The 19778-nt window shown below is 34.6% G+C and overlaps 1 protein-coding gene across 2 annotated transcripts; it reads left to right on the plus strand.

The window, feature by feature from the left end:
• The first annotated feature begins 409 nt into the window (after positions 1-409).
• LOC128181796 (60S ribosomal protein L8-like) lies at positions 410-5268 on the plus strand. Of its 2 annotated transcripts, XM_052850329.1 has the most exons (7): positions 410-482; positions 1171-1312; positions 2189-2330; positions 2702-2920; positions 3465-3580; positions 4688-4774; positions 5151-5268. In XM_052850329.1, exons 2-7 carry the CDS (start codon positions 1175-1177, stop codon positions 5223-5225), a joined length of 777 nt encoding a protein of 258 aa, XP_052706289.1. In that variant the 5' UTR covers positions 410-482; positions 1171-1174; the 3' UTR covers positions 5226-5268. The 2 variants fall into 2 exon arrangements, with proteins under 2 accessions (XP_052706289.1, XP_052706288.1); XM_052850328.1 differs by lacking the exon at positions 410-482 and having other exon boundaries at positions 1118-1312.
• Positions 5269-19778: the final 14510 nt, after the last annotated feature.

Below are 19778 nucleotides of genomic sequence, written 5' to 3' on the forward strand. Positions count from 1 at the left end.
TTAAAAATATAGAGTGAAATTCAGAAACTGAAGAAAAAAATTGACATACTTCTGAGACTTTAGTGTAAAGATTGCATGAACCGTCCATCCCATTCGCGGATCCAGACAAAAAATTCTGGGGAGGGGGTTCGAGGAAAAACATTGTTTGCAGAGTGTATGTGTGTGCGTGTGTGTGTGTGTGTGTGTGTGTGTGTGTGTGTGTGTTGGGGAGGGGGTCAGAGGCCTACATGTACGTGACAGCCCCCCACCCCCCCCCCACCCCACCCCTTTTAGATATTTTTGAGCATCCACACTTAAATCGGTACCTGAAAAAATTGCAATAACGAAGTAAATGATGATTAACGTTATTACACCTAGAATTTTCTCAACTTTTGAAGAAAGTTGAAATATTAACCAAGGGTTGTCTTTTTCTGATCCTGCCAGATCGGGATCGGAATACATATTTGCCCTGTACTTCCTTTTCCTATCGGTAGCCATTGATAGTGAGTTTCACGTTGTATATGATAGTAAATCCGGCGATATCTGAATAAATATGAGCCATCTCTCCATTACATTTACTTTTGTTCGACATATGATTATTCATGCTTAAGATATACTTAATGACTGAGTGTATATTTAAGCCTGAATAGGTTTATATCGATTTTAATGACGGTCTCCCAACTCGATTGACAACTGTTTTCTTTTCCCATTGAAGCAGCAAATAACCTTTGTGTTTTCCACCCGTCTTGCTACATAACTTATATATTAATGGAATTTAATATGTTGAAATAGATGCTTATTTTTTAATACAGTAAAAGTAATCGACCTCACTGATTTCAATACGAGTTTGTTTTGGATCAGATTGATGGACAATGTGTACCCAATGAATGAATGATCATGTCATTATTTTTATCGAAATCACCATGATGCGATTGATAAAAATCTAGCAACTATTCGTGTCGAGATTGTCTAACCATTGTACATTGGCTCTATGTTGCACTGATATGTCCACTGTATACAAAACCAAAGCCGAGATTCACGTTATTTGTGCAACTCATTATATTATAAATTCATGAAAAAACTATTCGTATATACTTCTTATTTTGCATGATATATGCAGTTTTGCTGTTTGAAAGAAATATTTTGAGTCCAGATGTATGTTCGGATAAATAGAATATTTGTGTATTGTAGAAAAATGGGCCGAGTTATCAGAACTCAGAGAAAGGGTCCTGGAGGGATCTTCAAGGCCCGCACCAAGAACAGGAAGGGCAAGGCAGCCCTGAGGGCTGTGGACTTTGCCGAGAGACATGGATACATTAAGGGAGTAGTCAAGGTGCCTAAATAAATCAGTTATCACCAGCACAATAAATGGTCCTGCTTTTTTTGATGGCAATATGATAAGTTTTTTGGTTTCGAACCCGGGCCCCCTGAATCTCTAGTCAGGTGCTCTACCAACTGAGCTATCTGGCGCCGGTATTCGAACCGGTCTGACCGTCACATTCCTCCCCCCTTAAATGATCTTCGTCCCCGAAGATCACCCCAGGCTCTTCCCCTGGCAGGAGTTCACCTGTCAGTTCCAGGGGTTGGTCACGGCACCAAATGTAACGGGATGGGAGAAATAATGACGGACCAGACCGGGTTTCGAACCCGGGCCCCCTGAATCTCTAGTCAGGTGCTCTACCAACTGAGCTATCTGGCGCCGGTATTCGAACCGGTCTGACCGTCACACATTAAAAGGAATTAAAAAAAACCAGTGCTTTAATTAATGATACATGCCAATATGATAAGTTTTTGGCATATGATTAAAAGGAATTTTTAAAATACAGTGCTTTAATTAATATTTCTTGAAACTTAATTGCTTTGCTTTTCAAAAGAACAGTGCCACGGTTATCAGAAAGAGTCCATTCACATATTCTTGTTTATAAAGTTACTCAATTTAAAAATGTACATGAACAGTGTGCGCCCAAAGACTAGCCTAAATGGACCAGAGGAATTTTCATTGCTTTTTGTTCATTTCTTTAAATTATGATACATATTTTGTTGAGATTCTGGGGGAAAATAACCAGTTTTGTGAACAACTTCAAACCTGAGCAGTTTGAATTGGTTATAACAGTTTGTACCTTTAATTTTCATCAAACATTTGAGACAGCATCTAAGATTTATACTTTATCTAAGATTTATACTTTAAAAGTTGCCTTTTTATTGACAGGACATTATTCACGATCCAGGTCGTGGTGCTCCTCTGGCAAAGGTTGTGTTCCGTGATCCATACAGGTTCCGCCTGCGCACGGAAACCTTCGTCGCCTCCGAGGGAATGTACACTGGTCAGTTCCTGTACTGTGGAAAGAAAGGTAGGCGAAACAGTACATACAACCTCCTGGTATATTGTTTCAGGCTTCTCTTGAGCTTACATATGGAATGATGATTTACAATTTCTTCACTTTGACCTGAGATTCATTGATGTGAAGCAAATAAATCTGACCTCAATGTTGATTTATGGAAAATTATTGCTGCACAATTGAATACTTGTTGATACTTTGTTGAAGAAAAAAGAAGCAAAAATTTACATATTTGCATATTAAAGAAGTTGATTTGTTTACATATCCTTGAAATGATATGACAGATACATGTATCAATAATTCTCATAGATTTGTCCTAAAAAAATGCGAAAATATTAAGGAAACACTGAAATTGAAATTTCATTTCATTCTGATTCCAACAGCTAACCTCCAGATTGGAAACATTTTGCCCGTTGGCACCATGCCTGAGGGTACCATCGTGTGCTGCTTGGAGGAGAAAATGGGAGACAGAGGCAAGATCGCCAGGGCCTCTGGGGATTATGCCACCATCATCTCCCACAACCCAGACACCAAGAAGTCGAGGGTGAAGCTGCCCTCAGGGGCCAAGAAACTCATCCCCTCTGCCAACAGGGCCATGGTCGGTGGGTATTGCCTCTGTTCCTGACTAACTGTAGTTCCTGTACCTGTCCGACTATAGTTACAGACTATGGGTCGATGGGTATTACCTCTGTTCTTGTCTGACTATAGTTACAGACTACGGGTCGGTGGGTATTACCTCTGTACCTGTCTGACTATAGTTACAGACTATGGGTCGGTGGGTATTACCTCTGTACTTGTCTGACTATAGTTACAGACTATGGGTCGATGGGTATTACCTCTGTACCTGTTTGACTATAGTTACAGACTATGGGTCTGTGGGTGTTACCTCTGTACTTACAGAAGTATGGGTTGGCAGGTTTCTTCATGACACTTTTACTTGTGTATGATGTCAAGAATAATTGTTTATCATTCAGGATTGAGCTCACCTAGATCTATGTCAAAATAACTATAGACCTAGTGAAAATCCATATAATCTTGTCTTGTCCTTTACACAATTTTTCCTTTAAAAAAAAATATGTGCATTTTCAAACTCCATGTTAGAATGTGACAAGGTATTGTTGATTGTATTGTTTATTTCTTTGACAGGTATTGTTGCTGGGGGTGGACGTATTGACAAGCCCATGCTTAAGGCTGGCAGGGCTTACTTCAAATACAAGGCAAAGAGGAACTGCTGGCCCAAAGTCAGAGGAGTAGCCATGAACGTAAGTACAGCGTCTCACAGCTTAGCTGATAGACAAATCAGTGCAACTAGCATTTTCTATTAGTGTTTTTAAAGGCATAGAAAATGTTCATGAAATATCATTGTACATCTTGTACTGGTACAACATTAAATATACATGTACAGTCAAAACATGCAATATTTCTTGTTGTCTTGTGTAGAACAAAATGAGAAATTTGTATAATACACTTGAGATCAAATAGCAATATTTATTTCACGTCTTCTCTTTATGATAATGATACCGTTGAAACTGTGAAATACAGGGTTGTCTCTTAGACCCGGGAGGCAGGGAATTTCCCCACTTATAATGCCTTAATTACCCGGCTATTTTTGCATTTCAAACACAATGTAGCTATAAGCAAAACACCCAGACCCCCTTCTACTTTTTCATTTCCTCCTTCTACTTTAATTTTTAGAGACAACCCTGGAAATATGTTTCATAAGCATAACTTTGTTTAAAGGGGCATGGTCACGATTTTGGTCCAAAAAAAATTGTCCGATTTTAAAGTTTACAGTGCTTCAGTAAGCCATTTTTAATAGGCAACTAAAATTTTAGTATCAACCGTTGAGTTAAAAGCGAGTTGCAGAGCTTACAATTCTTTGCTATGTAAACAAAGCTTTTGTTTACATTTTGAATGTTGAAGTGAAAATTCCAGTTATAGACCTGAAATGATTGTGTTAAACATTAAGAACTGTTTATTTATGCTTAAAATGAATAAAAAGATAGATAAATCAGCTTGAAAAAGATTTTTTACTGGTATATTTAATCTACGTAAACAAAGACAGGGCACGAGCCTTGTTTACATGACAAAGAATTGTCGGCCTTGGATCAGGCTCAAAACTCTACAGCTGACTCTTAAATTTCACATGATCATTAGAAATACATTCCTAAAGCATTGTAAATAATAAAAACAGTAAATTGAATTTGACCAAAATCGTGACCATACCCCTTTAGAAAGCAATTTTAGATAGCAAAAAAACCTGTAGAAAGTTTTTATTTGTGGAATATTGAGATAAGAGATTCTATCATGAATGTTGAGTTGTGCAGCAGTAATGATACTAATCCTGATTTGCCTGATTTTGATTCCAGCCTGTTGAGCATCCCCACGGAGGAGGTAACCATCAACATATTGGTAAAGCATCCACGGTCAGGAGAGACACGTCAGCCGGTAGAAAGGTAGGTCAAGCTGGAATATATCAATGTCAAGGCCATAGTCAGCAATCAATTATCATCATGGTCCTAGTCAGCAGTAAACATCTGTCAAAGCCAATGTTAGCATTTAGACTTGCCAATGTCGAAGCAATAGTTGGCCATTGTTGGTAAGGGAGGGGGGTGGTTATCCATCTGTGTGCAGCAATTGGTATCATTGTATCTAGTACGTTTCAATTGATAGACTGTTGACAGAGTCATAGAAATTGTTATTTCTATTAAATAGACCCTATACTTGACTAGAAAATGTATCAAACAGATTTTGTTTTGTGAAATAGTGATTTTGGTGAAGTGTATGAATAGTTATGACGGGGAGTATTAACATCGTGTGTGTGTGTTACAGGTCGGTCTTATTGCTGCCAGACGTACAGGTCGTCTACGTGGAACAAAACAACAGAAGCCAACCGAGAAAGAGTAAAATCTGTTGTTATCTGTACAAAGACATTAAAAAAAATAGTACAGCTACAGTGTTACAGTTCATTAATGTGGAAATTATGTGTACCTAGTTACAAAGTTTGCAAACAGCATGTGCATTCTATGAAGGTCAGCTCTTCAAACAAAATGAGAATGACAGCTTAGTGTGTAGCTCCCACTCGCATACCTCGGTACATATAATACATGGTTATTGTCTTGATATAAAAGTGATATTCAGAAGGATGTAGGAAATGTTAGGATACCAGTAAAGTGAGCAAAGAAATCCAAACCAAACTAAATCAATGAAAACAAAAAATCGAACTGAAACGGAACTAAACAAAACCAACTAAAGTCAAACTATTAGATAAGTTACTGTGGAATCATTAGAATTCGTGGTGGCTCAATTTTCGTGGCATTCGTGGGAAGCCCTTCCCCACGAATTTACATCCTCAACGAAAAAAAAATTAGAAAGAGTATTCCTTCTTACTGAATCTGAAAACTGACGCACCAACGAAATAACATCCCCACAAATAAACAAAAAACCAACAATCCACGAAAATTGACCCCCACGAATTTAAATGATTCCACAGTATGTGGTGTGCCTGATCTGCCCAGTCTGTTTTAATGAAACCAATCAGAAGCAGAAAAAGTATTAAAACGTTCGTAAGTTATTTACAGTATATAAATAGTGCCTGTTTTGGAGGGTAACTGTTGAAATTGACATGGTCTGTTTTAATGAAACCAATCGGAAGCAGAAAAAGTATTATAACGTTCATCAGTTATTTACAGTAATATATAGTTTTTGCAAGCAGCTCAAGAATTTAAAACGGCTATCTTGAATATGAAGGTTGTTATATTCATGGTTAAAAATTGTATTTCAATAAAAAAAACTTAAATATAAATAGCTTTTATTGATTTTCAGTATTGTTTGATTTTTTTAGTTCAGTATTATTGGTTTGGTTTGGATTTTAGGTTTCATTTCGCACTTTACGGGTACCTGAAAAGTTAAAGCTGAACACTTCTTGTCCGTCACATTATTCTTTCATCACAGCTATCCCTACAACTTCTATATAAGCTGCAGACCTCTAACAGTTCAAAGTATTTTGCTGTAGAATTCTCGCCTCTCTCACTGCAATGTCATGTCATAACTGACACTCTAAACGAGCTACAAATTTTATTAAGATAAGGTGGTGTTGTGCAATGAACTGCACATTGTCAGGTGTGATATAGAGAATTTATATATTGTAACATATTGTCAGGTGTCATATAGAGATAACAATAAAACATATTGTCAGGTGTCATATAGAGATAACAATAAAACACATTGTATGGTGTCATATAGAGATAACAATGTAACACATTGTCTTGTGTCATATAGAGATAACAACGTAACACGTTGTCTGGTGTCAAAAAGAGAATACAATGAACACGTTGTCTGGTATCATTTAAAGATTACAATGTAACACATTGTCTGGTGTCAAATAGAGATTACAATGTAACACATTGTCTGGTGTCATACAGAAATTACAATGCAACACATTGTCAGATGTCATATAGAGATAACATTGTAGCACATTGGCTTGTGTCATATAAAGATTGCAATGTAACACATTGTCAGCTGTCATATAGAGAATACAAAAAAATCATTGACTGGTGTCATATAGAGATTACAATATAACACTATGTCTGGTGTCATTTAGAGATACATTAAAACACATTGTCTGGTGTCATGTGGAGATTACAATGTAACACATTGTCTGGTGCCATACAGATATTACAAAGTATCACATTGTCTGGTGTCGTAAAGAGATACCAAAGTATCACATTTTCTGTGTTACATTTGTCTGCTGTCATAATTTTAGAAATTACAATACAACACATTGTCTGCTGTCATAAAGAGATTACAATGTAACACATTGTCTGGTGCCTTAATGAGATATAACATGGTGTCATATAGAGATAACAATTAAACACATTGTTTTGTGTCATAAAGAGATAACAGTTTAGCACATTCTCTGGTGTCATATAGAGATCACAATGTAACACATTGTCTGGTGTCATATAGAGAATACAATGTAACACATTGTCTTGTGTCATATAGAGATTACATTAAAACACATCAGCTGGTGTCATACAGAGATTACAATACAACACATTGTATGGTTTCATATAGAGATAGCAATGTAACAGATTGTCTGTTGTCATATAAAGATAACATTGTATCACCTTGTCTGTGTTTCATTGTCTGGTGTCATAATCATAGAAATTACAATACCACACATTGGCTGGTGTCATAAAGAGATAACAATATAACACATTGTCTGGTGTCATACAGAGATAGCAATTAATAATACACATTGTCTGGTGCCATATAGAGATTACAATGTAACGCATTGTCTTGTGTCATTAAGAGATAACAATGTAACACATTGGCTGTTGTGATATTGCGATATTACATGGTGTTATATAGAGATTACAATGTAACACATTTTCTGGTGTCATATAGAGATTACAATATAACACTTTGTCTGGTTCCATATTGAGATATTGCCTGGTGTCATATAGAGATAACTATGTCGCACATTGGCTGGTGACATATAGAGATTACAATATAATACATTGTATGGTGTCAAATAGAGATTACAATTTAACAGGTTGTCTGGTGTCATATAGAGATTACAATTGAACTCATTGTCTCGTGTCATAAAGATAATACAATAAAACATGTGTCATATAGAGATAACTATGTCGCACATTGGCTCTTGTCATATATAGATTACAACGTAACACATTGTCAGGTGTCATAAAAAGAATTCAATGTAACACATTGGCTGGTGTCATATAGAGATTCCAATATAACACACTGTCTGCTGTCATAATGATAGAAATTACAATACAACATATTGTATGGTGTCATATAGAGATGACAATATAACACATTGTCTGGTGTCATATTGAGATATTAAATGCTGTCATATAGAAGTAACAATTAAACACATTGTCTGGTGTTATATAGAGATTACAATGTTAGACATTGGCTGATGTCATATACAGATTACAATAAAACACATTGTCTAGTGTCATCAAGAGATTACAATGTAACACATTGTCTGGAGTCATACAGAGATAGCATTGTATCACATTGTCTTTGTTACATTGTCTGGTGTTATAATTAGACAAATTACAATACAACACATTGTCTGGTGTCATGCTGAGATATTACATAGTGTCATATAGAGATTACAATGTAACACATTTTCTGGTGTCATATAGAGATCACAAAGTAACACATTGTCTGGTGTCATATAGAGAATACAATGTAACATATTGTCTGGTATCATATAGAGATATCGTTATATCACATTGTCTGTGTTACATTGTCTGGTGTCATAATCATAGAAATTACAATACAACACATTGTCTGGTGTCATGAAGAGATTACAAAATAACATATTGCCTGGTGTCATAATATTACTTATTAGGTTTGTTACTGACTGTTTAAAGACATTTGTGGGGTCGGTAAAGTCCATAGAAGGCGAGGCGGAGCCGAGCCTTCTATGGACTTTACCGACCCCACAAATTTCTTTAAACAGTCAGTAACAAACCTAATAAGTGTTTTTTTTGTCGAGGACCTAAAGTTTGATATGTAAACAAACGTTTGTGTAGAAAATCAGTTCAAATAACGTTACGTCCGCCATGTTGCGCTATAAATTTTGACGCTTGCCTTTTAAAGAAATTTGTAAGGCAGCCACGTGACGCGTTTCATCCAATGACGTCGCGACATTCTAGTCCGAGGCAAAACAAAGAGATTACAATAAACCACCTTGGCTGGTGTCATATAGATATTACAATAAAACACATTGTCTGGTGTCATAAAGAGATTACAAAAAACGACATTGGCTGGTGTCATATAGAGATTACAATAAAACACATTGTCTGGTGTCATATAGAGAATACAATGTAACAAATTGTCTGTTGTCATATAGAGATAGCGTTGTATCACATTGTGTGTGTTACATTGTCTGGTGTCATAATCATAGAAATTACAATACAACACATTGTCTGGTGTCATGAAGAGATTACAAAATAACACATTGGCTGGTGTCATATACAGATTACAATAAAACACATTGGCTGGTGTCATATAGAGAATACAATGTAACACGTTGTCTAGTGTCATATAGAGATAGAATTGTATCACATTGTCTATGTTACATTGTCTGGTGTCATAATTATAGAAATTACAATACAACACATTGTCTGGTGTCATGAAGAGATTACACTGTAACACATTGGCTGGTGTCATATAGAGATTACAATAAAACACATTAACTGTTGTCATATAGAGAATACTATGTAACATGTTGTCTGGTGTCATATAGAGATAGCATTGTATTACATTGTTTGTGTTACATTGTCTGGTGTCATAATTAAAGAAATTACAATACAACACATTGTCTGGTGTCATAATGAGATATTACATGGTGTTATATAGAGATTACAATGTAACACATTTTCTGGTGTCATAAAGAGATTACAATATAACACATTGTCTGGTTCTATATTGAGATATTGCTTGGTGTCATGTAGAGAAAAACAATTAAACACATTGTCTGGTGTCATATAGAGAATAAAATGTAACACGCTGTCTGGCGTCATTCAGAGATAGCATTGTATCGCATTGTCTGTGGTACATTGTCTGGTGTCATAATCATAGAAATTACAAAACAACACATTGTCTGGTGTCATACTGAGATATTGCTTGGTGTCATGTAGAGATTACAATGTAACATATTGGCTGGTGTCATAAAGAGATTACAATAAAACACATTGTCTGGTGTCATATAGAGATAACATTGTATTACATTGTCTGCGTTACATTGTCTGGCTTCATAATTATAGAAATTACAATGCAACACATTGTCTGGTGTCATAAAGAGATTACAATGTAACACATTGTCTGGTGTCATATAGAAATTACAATGCAACACATTGTCTGGTGTCATAAAGAGATAACAATGTAACGTGTTGTCATGTGTCATAAAGAGAATACAATGTAACATATTGTCTGGTGTCATATAGAGATTACAATTTAACATATTGTCTGGTGTCAAAAAGAGATTACAATTTAACATATTGTCTGGTGCCATATTGAGAATACAATTAAACACATTGTCTGGTGCCATATAGAGATTACAATACAACACATTGTCTGGTGCCATATAGAGATTACAATACAACACATTGTCTGGTGTCATATAGATATTACAATGTAACACGTTGTCTGGTGTCATATAGAGAATACAATGTAACATATTGTCTGGTGTCATATAAAAATTACAATGTAACACATTGTCTGGTTTTACAACGAGATTACAATGCAACACATTGTCTGGTGTCATATAGAGATAACATTATAACACAATGCCTGGTGTCGTATAGCAAAGTCAAATAAACCACAGTATATGTGTATGTTGTCACAAATTCATTGCAATGTAACACTTTGTCTGGTGCCATTAGGGTAGCTTTTTACAATTTGATACAATGTCTTATGTCATCTAGAGATTACAACATAATACATTGTCTGATGCGATATAGGGATTACATTATAACAGACCCTTTAGAGTGATATATAGACTGTACAATTTAACACAATATATGGTGTTAAATAGAGGTTTTTGTATAACAAAATGTCTTCTCATATATATATCACACATTGTGTTGTGACATTTTAAAACAGTACACTGTTTTGTATTATAAATGAATAGCAATGCCGGTAAAACGTATTGTTTAATGTTACTTAAAGATAGCCACATAACACATTGTCTGGTTTCACTAAGACTGAGTAACAAAATAACACAAAGTCACGAATAGTTAACAATAAAACACTTTCTGATGTCACTAACAAATTACAATATAACACATTGCTTGGTGTCATTCAGAGACTAAAGTATAACATATTGCATAGTATTACATACAGAGAACAATGTCACACTATGTTTTACGTGCCCGGTGAAATAGAGAAATAACAATACAACAGTCTGGTGTCAATCAAAGATTTTCATAAAGCACATCACTGGTGCAACCAAGAAATACGAATGTCGCATATTATCTGATGCCACTAAATATCAATAATCAACAAATTGTGTTGTGTTTCTAAAGGTAGCAACATGGAACACATTGTATGTCTGCTGATTTAAGACATTAAAGTGATAAACATTGTCTAGTGCCACCAAGAGATTACAAGATACTATAGTACCACAGGTCCTGAGTTCGAATACACCAGGGACTAAATTTCATGAAGAGCGGTAAAAAAATTTAAAATGATTTTTCCCCCCAAAATTTAATTTTTCATTTTCAAGTCAAAACATGCTAAAAATCCATATCTTTAGGTAATTTAGAAGAATAGGCGTGCATGCAGAACTTTTTCAAGGTGTGTTGAGGACACATATTACATTATCCTGTGCTTATAATCCTAGTTATGAATCATTTGTAAAACGCAAATAATGTTGTGAAGAGTTCATGAGTTATTCCTCTTGGTACGTGCATTGCCGTCTTATTCCAAAAAGGTTGAAATGGGTCATACAATTCAAAACCGTACATAGAAACCAAATTGTCTTTCACCATTATGTATCTTCTTGTAATTGTCATAAAGTGCATTCTATGTCCGATAGAATTTAAATACCGAATGTCAAAAGAGAGAAAAATGAATTAAATGTAGTAACTAAATAAAGGTAAATGAACAAGGTCATGAACTCGTTCTTATTTAACCATTTTGGGACTTGGGCCTTTAAGTCAAGTTACAAGCGAGATATACTGGGGTAATAATTGATACTTATGTAAACAAAGCTCGAGTCTTATAGTTGCTTACTAAAAATGTAATGTAGAAAATTACCTTTTCTTAGACAAAATGACATGTAAAAAACAATTTGACCTAATTTAATATCTTCTTTAATACTATTATCAACAAAAGAAAGTTACATTTGATTGAAATTTACACCAATACAACGAATATGAAAAAATGACAATATTCGAGCTTTGTTTACAAAACAAATAATTATGAACTCTTTATCTTGCTTATAACTTGGTATTTGAGTTTCAGATTTTGACATAGCATTATAAACTTTTATATTTATCAGTATAAACATTGAAAATGGGAAAAAAAATTGAAAATTTTAAGTCAAATCGTGTCAAAGTCCCTTTAAAGCGACAAAAGAATATGAAGTAATCAACTATATCAGGCATAGAGAAAAAAAGACGACTATTATCTGTCCCAAGTTATTGCTTCCATCACTTTTTGATGATTTTTAATTAAATTACACATACCGGTGAAGGAAGTACAGTTGAAACCGATAAAAGGGAACATATCCCAGATCTCTTCATTAAACAATTATCATTTTTCACTCATAAAAGTTCACAGGAATGAAAACAAATTTCTTACGGAGATTTATAATGGGAAATGTTTACCTCTTTTCTCCATTCGGAGTTTTTTTTTTGGATGTGTATTGAAACCTGAAGCGGTAGAGGGGGCGTTTCAAAACAGATAATCTGGACATTTTTCATATTAGTGGATGAAAGTAGTTTGAGCACAAAGATAATTATGGTTATCGAAATATCAAACAAAAAGTTGTGGAAGCAAAAACTCGGGACAGAGTATAGAAGGATGTATAGTCCACGAATGCATTTTCCATATGCGGTAATGTTAACGTTAGGGTTCATAGCTCCAGCCCTTATTTTCGTTCAGCAACGAGGGACCTCTTCAATGAAAGCTCATTAAATTTGTCTCTTTCCTACACATGCTTCTGTATTGAGAAACTCTGAAAAGGAAAGTAAAAGCAGGGAATTTCACAGTTTTGGAAAGGATGTACATCAAACAATTTCAAATCTTTTCTTCAAATGATAATTCAATTTTATCTGACATGTGTCCAACATTCTGATTTAAAATGTCCCAATAAATGTATATACACTCTGCAAGTATAGGAACTGTTTTGCTTAAAGGCACTGCTTTGTAGTCCTACCGATTCTAAACATAGTTAGAGGGATATACCCAGAAATAGGTTGTTTGCTTGATTTTCTTTACGTCTTTTAGTTCTAAAAAAAAACGCAACTCATGTGTATTCATTTCAAAACGATCTAACATAAAGTTGCGTCACCACATAAAACAGTTAAAGTAACTTTAAAACCAAAACGTTTAGGTCAACATGTTTATTTTTTATTGGCCATGGTATTTTTTTAAAGCTAAATATACTCCCTGAACAAAGAAAAGATTGGTAAATTCCCTGTTTCAAGAATTTTAAACTTTATCTATGACAATAATTTAACGGTGTCACTAATAGATTACAACAACACACTGTTTAGTGTCATATAGATATTATTTTAAAACACATTGTCTGGTGCCACATTGATATTACAATAAAACACATTGCCTGGTGTCAAAAAGAGATTACAATGTAACAAATTGCCTGGTGTTATATATAGATTATAATATAACACATTTTCTGGTGTCATATAGAGATTGAAATGTAACACATTTTCTTTTGTCATATAAAGACTGCAATATAACACATTGTCTGGTGTCATATATAGATTATAATATAACACATTGTCTGGTGTAATATAGAGACTGCAGTATAACACATTGTCTGGTGTCATATAGAGATTAGAATGTAACACATTGTCTGGTGTAATATAGAGATTGCAATATAACACATTGTCTGGTGTCATATAGAGATTGCAATATAACACATTGTCTGGTGTAATATAGAGATAACAATATAACACATTGTCTTGTGTAATATAGAGATAACAATATAACACATTGTCTGGTGCCATATAGAGATAATAATTTCTCGCATTATCACCGGTGTGAGATCGTTTTATCCGGTGTGAGACAGCAGTGTGAGATTTTTCTGTCTTACACTGTGTATTACTACGCCGTTTTAAAACGTAAACAAACGTTGTCTGCTGTAGAGAAATGCAAAATAGTGCATTGAGATTATCCATTAAGTAATTGTGTTGCTTAATTAATTACAATTTTTCATATTTTAATTGAAAAAACTGCCGTATTCTTTCATTTAACTTGCACTATTTGAAGCACGCGGAGGGATAAACCGAAAGTAATCTTTTGAACGTCATAACAGAAAGTTGTCAAACATCATTTTTTAAACTAATATAATGCGAGAAAAATAATCATTCATTATATACTCGTGTAGGATAGTGAAATTCCACCTCGGTGAAGCCTCGTCCTAGACCGTGAATCTTGTCCCCTCGGTGGAATTTCACTATCCCACATTCGTAACAATGAATGATTCTATTAATAACACATTGTCTGGTGACATATAGAGATTACAATGTAACACATTTTCTGGTGTTATATAAAAATAACAATGTAACACATTGTCTGGTGACATGTAGAGATTGCAATGTAGCACAATGTCTGGTGTCATATAGAGATAACAATGTAACACATTGGCTTGTGTCTTATAGAGAATACAATGTAACACATTGTCTAGTGTCATATAGAGATTAGAATCTAACACATTGTCTGGTGTGATATAGAGATTACAATAACACATTGGCTGGTGTGATATAGATATTACAATATAACACATTGTCTGGTGTCATATAGATATAACAATGTAACACGTTGTCTGGTGTCATATAGAGATAATAATGTAACACATTGGCTTGTGTCTTATAAAGAATACAATGTAACACATTGTCTGGTGTCATATAGAAAATACAATATAACACATTGTCTGGTGACATATAGAGATTACAATGTAACATATTGTCCGGTGTCAAATAGAGATTACAATATAACACAGTGTATGGTGTCATATAGAAATAACAATATAACACATTGTCTGGTGCTATATTGAGATTACAATGTAGCACATTGTCTGGTGACATATAGAGATTGAAATGTAACACATTGTCTGGTGTCATAAAGAGACTGCAGTATAACATGTTGTCTGGTGTCATATAGAGATTAGAATGTAACACATTGGCTGGTGTAATATAGAGACTGCAGTATAACACATTGTCTGGTGTCATATAGAGATTTCAATATAACACATTGTCTGGTGTCATAAAGATATTACAATGTAACACATTGTCTAGTGTCAGATAGAGATAACAATATAACACATTGTCTGGTGTCAGATAGAGATAACAATATAACACATTGTCTGGGGTCATATAGAGATTAGAATGTAACACAATGGCTGGTGTTATATAGAGATTGCAATAAAACACATTGGCTGGTGTCATGTAGAGATATTACAATGTAACACATTGTCTAGTGTCAGATAGAGATAACAATATAACACATTGTCTGGTGTCAGGTAGAGATAACAATATAATATATTGTCTAGTGTCATATAGAGATTAGAATGTAACACATTGGCTGGTGTCATATAGAGATTACAATAAAACACATTGTCTGGTGTCATATAGAGAATACAATGTAACACATTGTCGGTTGTCATATAGGGATAACAATGTAACACATTGTCTGGTGTCATATAGAGAATACAATATAACACATTGTCTTGTGTAATATAGAGATAACAATATAACACATTGTCTGGTGTCATATAGAGAATACAATATAACACTTTGTCTGGTGTCGTATAGAGAATACAATGTAACACATTGTCGGGTGACATATAAAGATCTCAATGTAACACATTGTCTTGTGTCAGATAGAGATAACAATATAACATATTGTCTAGTGTCATATAGAGATTAGAATGTAACACATTGTCTAGTGTCGGATAGAGATAACAATATAACACATTGTCTGGTGTCAGGTAGAGATAACAATATAACATATTGTCTAGTGTCATATAGAGATTACAATTAAACACATTGTCTGGTGTCATATAGAGAATACAATATAACACATTGTCTGGTGTCATATAGAGAATACAATACAACACATTGTCTGGTGTCATATAGAGAATACAATATAAAACATTGTCGGGTGACATAAAAAGATCTCAATGTAACACATTGTCTGGTGTCATATAGAAATTACAATATAACACTTTGTTTGGTGTCATATAGAGAATACAATGTAACACATTGTCGGGTGACATATAAAGATCTCAATGTAACACATTTGATGGTGTCATATAGAGATTACAATATAACACATTGGCTCGTGTCATATAGAGAATACAATAAAACAAATTGTCTGGTTTGATATAGAGATTACAATGTTACACATTGTCTGGTGTCCATTAAGATTACAGTAGAATACATTGCCTGATGTCATTAGTTTTCAATATTTCACAATGTGTGCTATCATCTAGATAATTGGGATATTACAATATTTAAATAAAAATTTGACTGGTATCACTCATCCTTATTAAACCCTTTGCTAGCAAAGATGCGTATCACCAAGAGATTACAATATTAACAAATTGTCTGGTGTTATATAGAAACTACAATATTACACATTTTTCTGGTGTTATTCAGAGATTTCAATCTAACATATTACATAGTGTTATTCAGAAATATCAATGTTACATGACACATTGTCTGATGTTTTACGCACAGACGCAGTTGGGTTTTCTTTGCTTATAATGAAAGCAAAGAAGTTGTTCCTCTTGCTGCATCCCCAGAAGAGCTTGGTATACTGTACATAGTGTACATATAGTGGCTAAATAGCAATACGTTTTGCAGTCTCTATGTCATTGTGATTAAAATCAACTCCTAAAAAGACTGTCATGTTAAGATTTTGTTTAAAAGAAGTTCATATTTTTAAAAAAATGCAAAGAACTTTTCCTTATTTTTGTGATGGGAAGAAAGTTTTTCCTTTTTTGTGATGATGATGCATGGTGATAATGATGATAATGGAGTTATCAACGAAAGAGAGAGAGAGAGAGAGAGAGAGAGAGAGAGAGAGAGAGAGAGAGAGAGAGAGAGAGAGAGGGAGGCTAGGGGTGCTCTCTTTGGTGATTCATTCTAGTTTATCCTCTTTTGAGAAGTGGACCGGCACAGCCTATCTACATGGATGCAGGCTATGCCTGTCCACTTCTCAAAAGAGAAAAAGATAATAATCGAAATCTGTTTTAGAAGGATAGACCTAGGAAGCGATCATTGTAGCAAAAAATCAGGCTTGTTTTGCATTAGTAACTTTGATAACTGCATGAACAACCAAAGGGGGGCATGTGTTGTGAAAAAATTAAATTCAAAAATTATAAGGAGCAAATATTTGTCATGCATTTTATTTGACACCGGGTAATAAATGTTTGAAAGGAACGCTTTTCATCTTTCGAGTGACACGCGCGCGCTGACGACAGCTGTCGCAGACGACACCAATTTGGAGATAAACTTTAAAAACTCGTCACTTTATCTCCTCTCATCAAAGGATAACATACCTTAACGACCTCATTCAAATTGAACAAGAAGAGGAAAGTGTTATCGCGTTTGAATCTTGGATGTTCTTTCAGCGTTGGCGGTATGAAAGAAAAGAAGCAGGGCAAAAATGGTTGACGGAAATGTTGAGAGTGACAAAGGCTTTATGATTCACTGTCACTAACGCTTTATGATATTTTTGTTCCTTTTAAATTCTGATGATAATTTATAGTGAATATTTGACCTGGCTTAGCCTTGTAATAAGCCAGGTAAAAAAAATATATATGAGTCAGCCAGTTGCAAAAAAATACCTGCATCGCGATCAGGAATCAAGAAAGCTATATGATTATATAAGAAGAAAAACCTCCCAACAAATTACACGTATATATATGTATATCTAAATCGATTATGTTTATTTTATTGTGGAAAATACATCGTTCAACTCATTTATTTCTATTAACTTTGTTTTATAAACAATAATTTGATTTTGAAATAAAGCGAACAACATAACGATTTATAAAAGAACAATTTTAGATTTGAGCGAACAATTCTCTTATTTAAAAATGCGTTAATAAGTAATTACCAAATGTGTAATGGTCAATTAGGCCACCTTTAAGATTTTTTTTTACCCTCTCCCGACCGACTTACTTACACCGCTAATGACATTTTATTAATAATCTGAGCATAATTTATTTTACGAAGTACAGCTTATTAACAATGAGTCATGAGAAACATTTTTATAGATACCGTTGTCCTTTGACTCTGTTGACTAGTTGCAAATGGTGGTTGAACATGCATGCATTGATGAAGGTGTCACGGTGTGAAATTCAATCTTTCGGACTATTTTTAATTATTGTGTAAATTAACTTTTTCGGACTCTGTGTTAATTGTTACAAAAACTTTTCATCTATTTCGACTGTTTTATAAACGTTATAAATTCCGCACAGCATTAATCCCACCTGAGGCACAATCAGTGATGGACAGCTAATCTTTTAATTGACTTCTGTTTATGTTTATTGACACTTAAGCTTCTTTCATCTTATTAATCCTTTTATGTACATGCTGCTAAAATGTCCCGAGTTTCTCAATAGCTGTTTGATAATTGATTTACTTACATCTGTACTTATTATGTTAATCCTTCATTGTGTTGTTCCATTGTTCATTATATATTATTCTGAATTGTAAATGATGGTCAGTTGGAATCAGACCTTCGGTGCTGATACATTCCAAACTCACGTAAAAGTATATTTCATGTAAAGTCTAGTATATAAAAGTCTGAAAACTAAAACGTGTGTTGGCTTGTTGGAGGTTTTATGAGGCTGGGTCCAACAACAAGAGAATAACCTCACGGTTGGCCCAGTATTAGTCCTGTACGGGAGAGAGCCCCCCGTAATATTTGGTGGATAAACCTAAGGGTAACGACACCCGGGACTGCTACATATATTTTGTAGTAGTCAGATCCTGGACCTCTACAACAGTTTAGCGAGTTTCCCCAGATTCAGAGTCTACAGATGAAGAAGACGATTTAAACTAGATTCAACATGGAATATTCTTTCCGACCGCAGTGGAGACAGAAGAAGTTCAGCTTCCCCTCAAGTCAGCGTCCAGTGTGCGGAAGGTGCGGAAACGTGCATCCCAACGTTTTATGTTTCGCGTTCAACCAGAAGTGTTACCGATGTCACAGAATTGGACATTATTCCAGAATGTGTTTTACACAGATGAAGAAACCAACAAAATGTGTTGAAAAGGAAGGAGTTTTGGGTCGTAAAAAGACGCGAGACATGAAACGACTGTGCAAATATCTTGAAAACAAACGTACTTTGAGAGAATTGCCGTTTAATTCAATTCGTAACAATCAATTTCATGCTTTGTTTGATACCTCAAGTATTCTACGAACTGAGCTACACAACATTAAGATTCAGCTACGCAAGTCTGATCAACTTACGAAGAGTATGGCTGAAAATTTACAAAGTGCTAAGTCTGAGAACGCAAGACTTCAAAGTGAAAATACGGACTTGATAACAAAGCTCCAAGAAAACTCGAAACGTTCTGACATTGATATGTATCTAAAGAAAATTCAAAAATTAGAAGCAGAGGCACACGGTGATAAAGTACTCATGGATTTAATGCAGAGGAAACTAAAAGATATCGGGAGTGAACATTCTCAATATGTAACGAAAATTCAGACAGA

The sequence above is a fragment of the Crassostrea angulata genome, chromosome 4 (genome assembly GCF_025612915.1).
Source record: "Crassostrea angulata isolate pt1a10 chromosome 4, ASM2561291v2, whole genome shotgun sequence".
Lineage (NCBI taxonomy): Eukaryota > Metazoa > Mollusca > Bivalvia > Ostreida > Ostreidae > Magallana > Magallana angulata.

Excerpts from the sequence above, each read along its gene's own strand:
- LOC128181796 (XM_052850328.1), top strand. The coding sequence starts at position 1,133 with ATGTATGTTCGGATAAATAGAATATTTGTGTATTGTAGAAAAATGGGC. Across the intron at positions 2,331-2,701 it reads CCTGTACTGTGGAAAGAAAG|CTAACCTCCAGATTGGAAAC; the intron begins GTAGGCGAAACA and ends TGATTCCAACAG. Across the intron at positions 3,581-4,687 it reads TCAGAGGAGTAGCCATGAAC|CCTGTTGAGCATCCCCACGG; the intron begins GTAAGTACAGCG and ends TTTTGATTCCAG.